The sequence below is a fragment of the Schistocerca cancellata genome, chromosome 7 (genome assembly GCF_023864275.1).
Source record: "Schistocerca cancellata isolate TAMUIC-IGC-003103 chromosome 7, iqSchCanc2.1, whole genome shotgun sequence".
In the NCBI taxonomy this organism is placed as follows: domain Eukaryota; kingdom Metazoa; phylum Arthropoda; class Insecta; order Orthoptera; family Acrididae; genus Schistocerca; species Schistocerca cancellata.
In genome coordinates this window covers 202,989,964-203,002,465 of record NC_064632.1, presented here as the reverse complement: position 1 = coordinate 203,002,465, position 12,502 = coordinate 202,989,964, and the positions used below count along the sequence as shown (strand labels likewise).

The following is a 12,502-nucleotide window of genomic DNA, read 5'->3' as shown; positions in this document are numbered from 1 at the left end:
TTATCTAATACTGTTTATGAGGAGTGTACACAAAATGATGCATTTACGTTTCTGAAACAGGAAATATTTGTCAGTTAGTTTCAATTGCTACTGCTAATTCTCAGACCTTTAGTCTAGTCTTTTTTTGTCATGTCTCACAATAGACGACCCTATCACTCCCCTGTGGAGTTAACTGAAATTATCTTCTATATTTTCAAATCACTTTTGGGTCATTTACTAAGTGCTCAATATGCAACACAAGCTCGACACTGCTTTCTGATGCCTCCTGGCTGTGGCCTCTCTCAGCTTCTCCTTTTTGCAATTGTCTGCCACTTTGTCCTTTACTGCAAATCATTCTTTTTATGCCAAATGTTTCAACTAATATTTCATCTTATTTGAAAGAAGTTGGTTTCAGTCCTTGTTGACACAATTAGATTCCCTATAATTTCTATTTTGTATAACTTTGTCACTACAGTTATTCACCCTACTTTGAATAGCAATTGCAGTGACCAATATTCCATCCATTTACTTTATATACTGTTTTACGATATTAGAAACGATTCAGTTAACATTATTTCTTTTTTATACCATTATTTACACTTATCTTATTCCTATATGTTAACAAAAAAGTAACCATGTTGTTAGATCATAGATAATTAAAACAGTTAAGATCTGTTGGTATAATCAAATCAGCAAAGCACAGCACTTTTATGTTGACATAGTATTACCACACTATATAGAGTGTGTTTACTACAAAATGTACTTTATATCAAATGAAATCACTCTGATCAAGAACGTTTCCGATTTTTCTACTTTCCTCTTCTCCTTTATATTCAGAAACATAGTCTCTTCTCAAATTCAATGTTAAAGTTAGTAATCAAATATTGTACACAGCTCATTTATGTACAATTAATAATTTACTTTTGTTCTGCACCCTTGGCCTCATCTTACCTCATATAATGACTTCATTTATAAAACATATAATGATTTAGTGATTAAACATTTCCATGCTCATTTAAAGTGCATACTTAAAGGTACACGTACAAAATAACAGCATATTACATCTAGAACTATATGTATGAACAAAAAGAATTAATACCCTTTTCTATTTACAAATTTGAATCAGACTGAAAAATTCAGTGACATAAAAGACCTCCATTATACTCTGGTAACACTTTAAAAACATCACGTGCACAATTAATCACATACTACACCGCCATCAAATCCTACTTACAAGAGAGTGATGATACTGAAATATAATTTCAAGAGACTGAAATGATAGTATAAGGAAAACACAGTACAAAGGTATAGAATTGTAAAGGAACACTGCATGGCTTGGAGCCCTGTGATTGCCAAGCATATGGTTCACAAAGGCTATGAATCCTCCTGAGATCAGCTGCCTCACTCAGCCTTCTGTTTGTACCATTTTAAATCCATTCTGTTTCTTATAAAAATGAAATGTGTGGTTCTATATTTAGTTTACATTTGACATTCTTCAATCTTCCTAGTTCATCAGATAATAGTTTGTCATTGTTAATTAATATATTATATAACTCACAATTCTAATGTTCACTAATGTCTTGAATTTCATCTGCTTTCTCCTTGAATAATTTAATCTTTTCAACATATGAGTCAGAATAGTCTTTGTAACACTCCACTACATAATAATCATTACAGATACTTACATCATAGTTATTTGATTATCCAAATCCATTACTTTTTTATTGAACCCTGCTGGTGCTTCAGCAACACTGTATTAAAATTTAGTAATCTTTTCACAATCAATTTTCACATTATACATGTAAATAATGTCCATTACTAAAATCATATTTCAATGTAAGTCAAGTACCACTAAAAATTGGTGCTTTACTTCTCATCCTTCAATCTCAAATGTCAAGTAATCGTGTCCCATTATTGCTTTACTCAATTATCCCTGTAGCAGTGAGCAACCTTACATCAAGTACAGGCATCTACAGTATTTCATTCTCTTTAAATGTTCCCATAATGCTTCTGACAATGCTGTGATTTCACTTCTGGTGTCAAGCAAAATCCTTTCTGGTGAGTCATAACTGTCAATTGTTATTGTGGATTCCCCTTTTTTATATAATTCTCCCTGAGTTTCCTCCATTAACATATCCTGTTTAATTGCCACTGTTATTCAGTTATGTGTCGCTACACTGTTAATTTCTGTGATATTATTTACACTTCATTGTAAATTGTATTTATATTCTCCTTGTCTTGGTTCATGTCCTCCTTTTTCTTTTACACAGATTCTATGCACCAACAATCTTTTCCGCCCAACTGATCTGTTCTCTTAATGATCCATAATATATTGATCTCATTTTTCTACCCATCACAAGGTAATCTGAACTTCTTCTGTGATTACTGTACTTTGTCTTTCATTTCCATCACCAGCATCAACATAACATCCTACTTCACTGTTCTACCTACCTTCTTCTTCAATGTCTACTTCATATTCTTTCTTACTATCACTACATTCATTACACCCTACTATTTCTACTTTATTGTTTTCAGTTTCTTAAATATTATCAACCACATATCTTCAAACCCCCCTCCTTTTACTTCTCCCCTTTCTTATGAATATTCCTTTAGACCATCAATTAACATGTACATTTTTTACACACACTCATTACACATAATCATACAAGAGGAAAGATTTACTCTGGTATTAACAGCATTTATATCATAATCACTATTTATTTCGTCCAGATTTTAAGTCAATTCACCTTTCTCCTCACTCTTTCTATTGCTGCAGACCACTCTATTCTCCCTTCTGCTACTCGCCTGAAGGTAATCTCTCTCATTAAATTAGCAAACTCTGTTCTTATTTCTGTTTTCGTCTTCCATTCTTGGAGACTGAACTTTCTATGAACTACAATTTCTCTGTCCCTTACTCCACCTAGTCCACAACACTCATCTTTATTCCCGTAATTTTCCATAGCTGTGTTCATACCCAACACAGTGAGGTTCATTACTGTTGTGGTTCATTGTTTTCCTCATCACTTCTATCATTTATCGCTTCCTCCCCTTCTCCTTGTATTTACTCCTGTCATATGTAAACTATATTCTTGGTTTGGATTCCATTTATTAAGTCCCCCAGGGTAACAATCAAAAATTTATCACCACTTCTGTTTCAGCTGTCTGCATCCCCCATTTTTCTGAAAAATGTTTCAAAATTATAATCCCCAAAACGATATACCTCTTTACTTTTCATAGTAATTTTCTATGCATTATCACTGTCAAATGTTCCCCAGGAACTGGTATATTATCTTGCTCTAATTTCCTACATAGATCTTCACAATGCACATTCATTGCTCTATTATCCATGATCTATGTGTAGGTGCGTCTAAACATCCATTATAAAGTTCTATCTGTCTATTCTGTGACATACTTATTGCTATAAATTTTTCCTAATTTTCTTCCAAAGCATTACGTTCCACAACAGCGCCATTAGCTCAGATTTGTACGTCTCCTGTAAGCCTCTGATCTGCAGTTCTGATTTTGTCAGCTTCAGAATATGCTTGTGGAATCATCTTCCTAGTTGAATCCACGAAAACTACTGGTTGAGAGATTCCTTTGGGTCAAATTTTTCAGTATCGATTCCTATAACATGCCACTCTAGTCGTAAAAATATTCTGCACTTGACGACAGTTATCTAAGTTTTCTATTGTGTCTCAAATTTTTGAAGTGTTTCTAACTTTTGTACCTCGCGGGTCTTCAATTCGAAAAGCAAAATGTTGATGGAAGTCTCCAATTATTTATTTCTCCCATTAACATCTGTTTTAACTTCATTCACCTTGCTGCCCACCTTTTCATCAACTCGTTTTTCGTTAGCATTACTCTCCGCCAGGTGTCTGTTCCTGAAGTTTGCTTACTGACTGAGCAAGTGCTGTAAGAACTTCGCTTTTATGCCCTTTAAGTTTTTCATCTACTGCTTTCATTTCGCGATCGACTTTGTGCTCTAATGAATCCACAGTTTTGTTCCAAATATCACTATTTTTCATGCAACGAACCTGTCTCCCCATGTAAAACTTCAACATTTTACTTAAGAAATATACTAAATTACTGTTCGTTGAGTATATTTCCGATCTCTGTACGTCTATTTTACAGTTTGAAGATTGGGTATTCTCACTCAACATTTGAAGTCTGAGGTTTGCATTTTGTACTTCACTGCTAATACTACCTTCATCAGTTTCATTAATTACACTGTTTTGCGTAGTTTCTGTTTCTCTTTTTACGCCCATCAATGAAAACTTTACTACTCCTCGATTAAAATACTCTCCAGTTCCGCTTTTACCTGCTTCGTAATTGCCCTCGTTACAGTTTTCTGTTTCACTAAAAACTTCTAGTTTTATCTCATTAGATATTATTTTGCATCCGCACCTAGCTGTTTCATTCCCGCTATGGTCGTGAAGAATCCATTGTCTGTACGCCAGTTACTATTGTCGCGACCAGTTAAAATATTCGGCCTCCCGCAAAACTTTTCAATTTATTATTACTACTATTGCAATTATTGTTATAATTAATAACTGTCCTGTCCCACATGGTCGGCATGTCTAATGAGGCTGTGGGGTTTTTCTGTTACATTGCCATGTTTAATCAAATGTGACCGTGAGTGCATCAGCCTACCCCACAACGTGTTATAACGATATTGCTCAAGCATACAGAGGTAAGGAATCATATTTTTGCGTGTCTGCAGGCATTTGAAACTAAAATTTAAAAATAGAAACTGATTTTGGTTAACAAGATAAACGGAAGGTTGACGAGAGCAGTTTTACTGACACACTTTCCTACCACGAAGTATAACAACATTGCAAAATAAGCGTGTGGCAAATAATAATAATAATAACAATAATAATAATCTGTTCATGCACTTATGCATCCGAGGTGTTTCACTAAACATGCATAGGCAACAATGCTACTATAGTCAAAGATATTGTGCTGCTAAAGAAATCTACTACATGATTACAATGGCTGTGTACTTTGCTGAATCCATTTTGATCGTCTGTCAATGCCAAATTTACTACTCCTTTTTGGTGGCAGGTTGTAGAATAAAAGAAAGCGAGTTCACTGCAATTATTTCATTTGAATTTATGATGAAGGATATACGGATGTAATCAGCTTGCATTATTTCTTGACGAATATAACTTGTTTGATGCATTGTTGATGCGGACGTTGTGTTATTTTAGCGTCATCTCTGTGGCACGTTTACATCTCGTCATCGAGGCCAATACATTTCTGCAATTACGACAATTATTCGTTTTCATTCCACTGTACTTCAAACAACGAATATCACCACATTGGCAGCTGACTGCAGACACACCACTTGACAATGTATCAATAAATTACAATAAATAAGTATTTGTTTACCATTGCAGTTCTTTTACTGACATATCAAATTGTCTACATATTTCCGATTATTTTATTATATATTTTACTCTTTCTGTGTATGGCGATAAAGTCCGCTACTGATGAAATTCGTTGACTTTGGGAGTACCCAGAATGTTACTACGTGACACCTGGGAACAAGAGTCTCACGAATGGTTAAAATGGTCTATTGTACGTATGCTAATGTCGCAAGCATCTATGGAAAGAGGTAGATTGACGATGAAAATACAAGGAAGCGACTGGTATTGGATATCAACGCCTCGTCACGGAAGCAGCGGAGGGACAGTGTGTGGCAGATCTGATTGCAGAATACGAAGCTCGAGCAGACACGACTGTGCAGCACACACACAGTTAGACATGATTCTCCGCAGCAGACTATCCCTACGTGACCTCAGGTTGACCCAGCGACATCGTCAATTACGATTGCAGTGGGCATGAGATAATTGAGTTTGGACAATGAATCAATGGAAACGTTTTGCCTGGTCGGATGAATCACGTTTCTTGTTCATCAGGATACGCCATCATCCAGCTGAGGGCCTAATTGAAAGATGCACCGTTCCTTGGACGCAGAGTGGTGGGGGCAGCATGCTTTTAGGGACATTCACTTGACTTCCATGAGATCTGTAGTAGTAATCAAAGGCACGATGACAGTTGTGGATTACGTGAACATGACTACGGATCACCAGCATCCGCTCATGCGACGCCATCTTCCAGCAGCATCACTGTCCGTTTCGCAAAGTCAGAATCGTACTACAGTGGTTTGAGGAATGTGATAGTAAACTGACGTTGATCTCTTGGTCACCAAATATGCCTGATATGATCAGACAGAACACATCTGTGGCGCTATCGGGCGCCAGTTTCGCACCCACAATCAACTGACCCGTAGCTTACAGGAATTGCTTGACCTCTGCTACATAGCTGCTCCACATACCTCCGGAAACCCACCAAGGACTTATCGAATGGTTGCCGTGCAGAAGCGTTGCTGTATTGCGTTCGGAATGGTAGCAACCACGCTATAAAAAGGTGGTCGTCATCATGTGACTCAGCAGTGTCTGTGCTAGTCGTCATCTACTTCATGTAGTATCCAAGAAGGATATAAGCTACTGAAAAAACATTACGCTGCAGCATACATAAGCTCAAGTACAGATAATCGTTCAAAAAAGCACACTGGTACTTTGCAGTTTTGTGGATGATGTGAACTGGTACTAGGCAGCCATGTGACCCACAGCCCCTGATGTATGCCACGGCAATGAAGTAGTGTGTATGCGCCAGTCGGTTGTGTGGAGTCAATGCAGTAATATGGATAAACTTGGAGACGTGATGAAGGGACAGAGAGGAGCGTTCCTGTTTGGATGTGAACATCATACCGCCAATGAAGTTACTCGATGTGTTGGTGTTTCAGCGCTTACTGTTCATCATGTCTGCAAGGTCTTTCCTACAACTCGTGCGCCCAATCACTTAGGTTACCGCGAATGTGAACCTTCTCGTCAACCAAATGTAGTGTCAGCGGCATTTTTGTCGGATTTGAAAATTACTCGTACTGTTTATGGAGTGCCATCTTGTGTAAATGGACTGGGACTGCGGCTGGCCCCAGATTTGAAGAAAATACTGTGCGGTTATAATTTAACTTCCCTATTTAACACGTTATAATAAGGAAACTAATTACTCTACGGGTACCAAACTTGGTAGCATTAATGACCATAGTATGTGGTGCATGGTTTCGATGCGTCACAGCAGAAGCGTCCAGTTCCAACTATGGCCGCGATCAGCCGTCGTGATTCATAGTCTCACTCACCTAACCAGTCACAGTGCACTTGTTGAGGTGTCAACATGAGCTTGGACAAAAGAGCATTGTTGGTGAAGCTGTATTACCAGACCAACAGTAATGCTGCAGCTGCTGAAAGGATTACGGAAGGGTGCTTGTTCTCCACCTGCTGTACGGAGCATGATGAAGTTCGAATCAACTGGGGAAATGGGCGTCGCTCCGGGAAGAGGGCCATGACCGGTTGCACCGCAGGTGGTTGATGAAATCGCCGTTGCTATGGTAGACAACGCTGCGTGCAATTCTCGATCGTCAAGCAATGCGCGTGCTGTGTCACGGCAGTTGAACATGCCGTGCTCCACTGTACGGAAGGTGCTTCGAACCATTCTCAAACGGTATCCGTACAAGATCCATATCGAACGGTAGCTTGCACCACAGGATGCACAACGACGTGTCGATTTCGCTCTACACTTTCTCGCAAGGATCGAAGTTGACCTTTTCAAAACTATCGGGACACCTATTAACGGATATTAATAAGGGATGCGAGAACCTCCCACCTTTAAGACTACTTCAACTCTGGTGGTGACACTTTTAATGAGGGGTGTGAATGTCTGTGGACGAAGAGTAGCCCATTATTCCTGAAGAGCCGAAACCAGAGAAGGTGCTGATGTTGGACGCTGGGTCTGGAGCGAAGTCGACTGTCTGACTCATCCCAAAGATGCTCCACTGGGTTCAAATTTGGGAGTGTGGACAGGCCAGTCCACTTCAGGAATGGTACTGTCCGCAAACCATTATCTCGCATACAGGATGCATTGTCATGCTGAAACAAACAATCATCGTGTTCAAATTGTTCCTCTACTGTACACAATACACAGTGTTGTAAAATTCCTTCATATTCTTCTACATTTAGCCTTTCCTTAAGCGCTATAAGGCGATTACTAGTCAACCATGATAAACGCCTCCTCTGTGCTTTAGTGTTGGGACATGATGACAGGTAACGTTCGCTCTCTACACCACCGCACGTGTCGCTTGGCACAGTGTGGCTTATGAGAAGCTGCTCGACCACTGCACCACATTCTCCTTAACTCCCTACACAGAGACATTGTACTAGCTTGACTAATGGTGGCACTTTGGAGCTCACGAGTGACTCCTTCCGCAAACTTCATGAATTTTTATACAACATCCTTCTGTAATGTTCAACAGTTCCTATCTGTCAGCATACGAAGCCTGTCTCGTCTTGATTTACCTGTGATTGCTTCTTTGCGTTTCCGCTTCACAATCACAACAGTCGACTTGGGCAGGTTGAGAGGGCTGAAGCGTTCCCAATGAATTTGTTACTCAGGGGCCATGACTAGAGTACGTGACACGTCCCCTTAAAAAAGTTATAAATGACTGTACTTAAACTCACACACACTATATTTTTTAGCGCAACGCAACCTGACTTTCAAAAATCCCTACAAAAGAATGGCCTTGACTAACAATAACCTATACCACAAAATTTTTTAGCGCAACGCAACCTGACTTTCAAAAATCCCTACAAAAGAATGGCCCTGACTAACAATAACCTATACCTTTCATGAATCACTTACCTCACAAAAATCTTCGTTACTCAAACTACTGCAATACAGCGTGCGCCAATACTGCCAGCCGAATAAAAGATTGTAACTACTGAAGGCACTAATTACTAATAGGCATAGTTAGCAAATGAAAGATTTTGATAGAGAACAAACAATGTATTTACCTTAATAGCGTTCAAAAGTCATAATATATATATCAGTTCATGACATGACATGACAGTCTTACAAATTTACTCTCTCTGATGGACACTCGCCCAGATCATCCGCTCTCAAAACTCGGCCATCTCTCTCCCCACATCCACCACTGCTGGCGGCTCACCTCCAACTGTGCAACGCTATGCGCTGTTAACAGCCAACTGCCCAACACTACAATAGCAAATTGCAACAATGCAAACCAGCCACAGACTGCACACAGTACAGCCAGTGATTTTCATGCAGAGCGCTACATGACGTTACCAACACAAAAACCTAAACAGTCTACTTACATAGTCTGTGGCTGGTTTGCATTGTTGGAATTTAGTGTTGCAGTGTTGGGAAGTTGGCTGTTAACAGCGCACAGCGTTGCACAGTTGGAGGTGACCCGCCAGCAGTGGTGGATGTGGGGGGAGAGAAGGCGGAGTTTTGAGAGCGGATGATCTGGACGTGTGTCCATCAGAGAGAGTAAATTTATAAGACTGGATGTCATGAACATATATATATATATATATATATATATATATATATATATATATATATATATATATATATAATGACTTTTGAACACTATTAAGGTAAATACATTGTTTGTTCTCTATCAAAATCTTTCATTTGCTAACTATGCCTATCAGTAGTTAATGCCTTCAGTAGTTAGAATCTTTTATTCAGCTGGTAATACTGGCGCACGCTGTATTGCAGTAGTTTGAGTAACGAAGATTTTTGTGAGGTAACTGATTCATGAAAGGTATAGGTTATTGTTAGTTAGAGCCATTCTTTTGTAGGGATTTTTGAAAGTCAGATTGCGTTGCGTTAAAAAATATTGTGTGTCAGTTTAAGCACAGTCATTTATAACTTTTTTAAGGGGACGTTTCATATGTCGACCCTTAGCCAAGGCTACCCCACTGGAATCCTCTGATTTTTTCTTGTAGTTTGTGTAATTAGTGTAGCTATTGTTTATTGATAGTGCGTAATAGAGTACGTTCTGAGTCACTGAAGTTTCCTCACTCCTCCATTCTGCTCTTATTGGTTCTCTACCGACAGCAAAATGGTCCCTGCCTTCTTTTATACTGGAGAGTCCGCCTCTCGTTACATATTGTGATCGACTCCGCTTTAGGTAAGGATGTCAGGATGCTACTGAACAGATCGTGCAATTTTGCACAAACTGACAGGTGGGAATAAAAATTAAATGTGGAATTTGCCAGAGACTACTGCCCAGCCATATAACTGGAATGTTGAGACTTCCTGGCCTAACCGGAACTTGAAACCAGACCTTTGACTGAGCTATTCAGGCGCAGTTCACTGTACTTGCATTACTACCTGGCTGCCACTTAAGTTCTCCACTTAAGTTCTTCTGAAAAAGCAATTGCCCACAAAAAGCAAAGCTTCTGGAACCGCGTCTTGGTCTGGTAGACAGGTTTAATCGGTCAGCGCACACTCTGCTGCAGACTGTACATTTATTGCTGTAAATGGAATGTTCCGCACCACTGACTTTGCCTCTCGCTGTTGACAGGTGAGGGAGGCGCTCCGGCGAGGATTTCGAGAAGGCGCGTGCAGCGAGTGAAGCAGTGCCGGTGTATGGCTTCGCCGTGAAGCAGGTGTCTGCAGCTTCGTGAAGTTGGCCCTGCTTCGCCAGCACAGCAAGCCTGGAGGCCTCACCCGCAGAGCAGCCAAACAACCAACGCCTGATTCGACAGCCCTACACAGAGTCCTCCTTTCGGCAGAGCTTCCACTGGCTTCGGAGTACACCGTCTACGTTCGAGATGTGCAGATGATTCGTAGAGGCACCGTATACTGTGGTCCCTGCTTTAGCGCTACAAAAATACGTAATACGCTTGCCCGTACGCTTATTGTATTTGTGCCTTTCTGCGTTTGACATGTTTAATGTTTGTGTGTAGTTAGACACTTCTCGTTCTCCGGCGTACGCAGATACAAATAAGACGTCATCCAACCTTGGGTTCTGCAGTTACAAAGCATTGTGTTGTAACTACGTGACGTGTCAGCTTACACGACTGTACGACAAATGGAACCGCAATCTATATTGTCAGATTAAATATCCGCGCCGGACCAGGACTAAACATGAACTGTAAGCTTCATGAACAACGCTGTATAATTTGAGCTTTTCGATCAATCATTCACGAAACCAGTATATCTCTCTAATCTGGTACCGTAAGAAAGTGATTGTGACTAGTGGTGTAACAAAGGGACATATTTGTCTCAAAATGAAAAAAGCTTTTAAAGAAGCTTTCTGGTGGTATCAATACTATACATTCCATAGGAGACTATTAAATTTTCTCTGCTGCTGGTCAGTGAAGCAAAATAATCACTCGTTACACTTGAGTATTTGCAGTGAACAGCCGCTGGGAATGGTACGGTGTAGAAGGTGTCCCAAATAACTTTTTGAACCGGATGCAAATTTAAAAAAAAATGTTAAGCGGATTGTTTACTTACCGTGTGTGGGTGGGGGGGGGGGGGGATGGTTCGCATTAACTAGCATAGTTGACTTACTTGACTTACGTTTCAATAATTGAACACTGGTGTTCGACGAAGGGTCAACAGTGGACTCGATTTTGCGCCATTGCCTTCACTTGCCCTAAGTTCTTCCTACTTCTGTTGCTTCTCTCTCCACTGTCTTGCTGCATGTTATCCTCGGTCTTCCTCTTCGTCTATGGCCGTGGGTATTCCAATTCAGAAATTCCCTCTCTGTTGACATCTGGTTGCAGTGTACCGTTTGTCCAATCCACTTCCATTTTCTTGCCTTTGTCTCTATATCCACAGCATTCTCGTTCGTGCGGTTCTACAGCTCTTCACTGGATATTACGTTCTCCTAGAAGACTCTCAGGATTTTTGATAAGCACAGCTTTGTAAAAGTCTGTATTTTGTTGGTGATTGATTTTGTCACCTTTCAGGCTTCATACCTGTACAGAAATGCTGAGTTTAGGTTGCTGTTGAATATTCGAAATTTTGTTCGCGAAGAAACCTCACTGCTTTTCTAGATGGGGTGCAGCTGGATGGAGAGGAAGTAAACCATCGAATAAAAAATGACGTACTGCTGGTCATATCTTCCTAAAGAAGAAACTAGCTGGTTGATGTCTCCGTGGCACCTAACCAACATTTGCTCTATTTTGTTGCTGGACAAGAAGATATTTGGGGTGGCCAAGAAAAGTGTGATATATTATACAGACAGTTACCTTTCCCCACTGGTGGAAAACTTAACATTTACGTAACATATTACGTTCTTTGTAAATGCGTATGTATCTGTTGTTCTCAATAGATACTAACTTAATAATTTTTTGATAATTTGCTGCGACCACTCTGTCTGTTCTATAGCAAAAATCTACGTAAACACAGCAGTCTTGGTTAATAAGTTCAGTTTATTTTAATTGCTGTACTGTCAATCTGTAGATCGTATAACTCTTTTATTCGTTTTCTGTAATAAAGCAGGAACTCTCTCGAGAAAGAAGCATTTAAAGGAAGAAATTCCATATACGTCGTTATCAGCTGTTTGGGTCTATAAGGGTCATAATCGTAATTCATTTGCTTACCACTTTATCTTGAAAAAATTTTGTTATTGTTGTGCAAG

The 12,502-nt window shown here is 39.6% G+C and overlaps 1 protein-coding gene across 1 annotated transcript in view; it reads left to right on the top strand.

The window, feature by feature from the left end:
• LOC126092203 (gremlin-1-like) overlaps positions 1 to 11,350 on the top strand; it is a 71,519-nt gene extending 60,169 nt beyond the window's left edge. The window contains exon 4 of the mRNA XM_049907692.1: positions 10,433 to 11,350. Coding sequence (XP_049763649.1) covers positions 10,433 to 10,512 — 80 coding nt within the window. The 3' untranslated portion in view covers positions 10,513 to 11,350. The remainder of the gene's footprint in view (positions 1 to 10,432) is intronic.
• Positions 11,351 to 12,502: the final 1,152 nt, after the last annotated feature.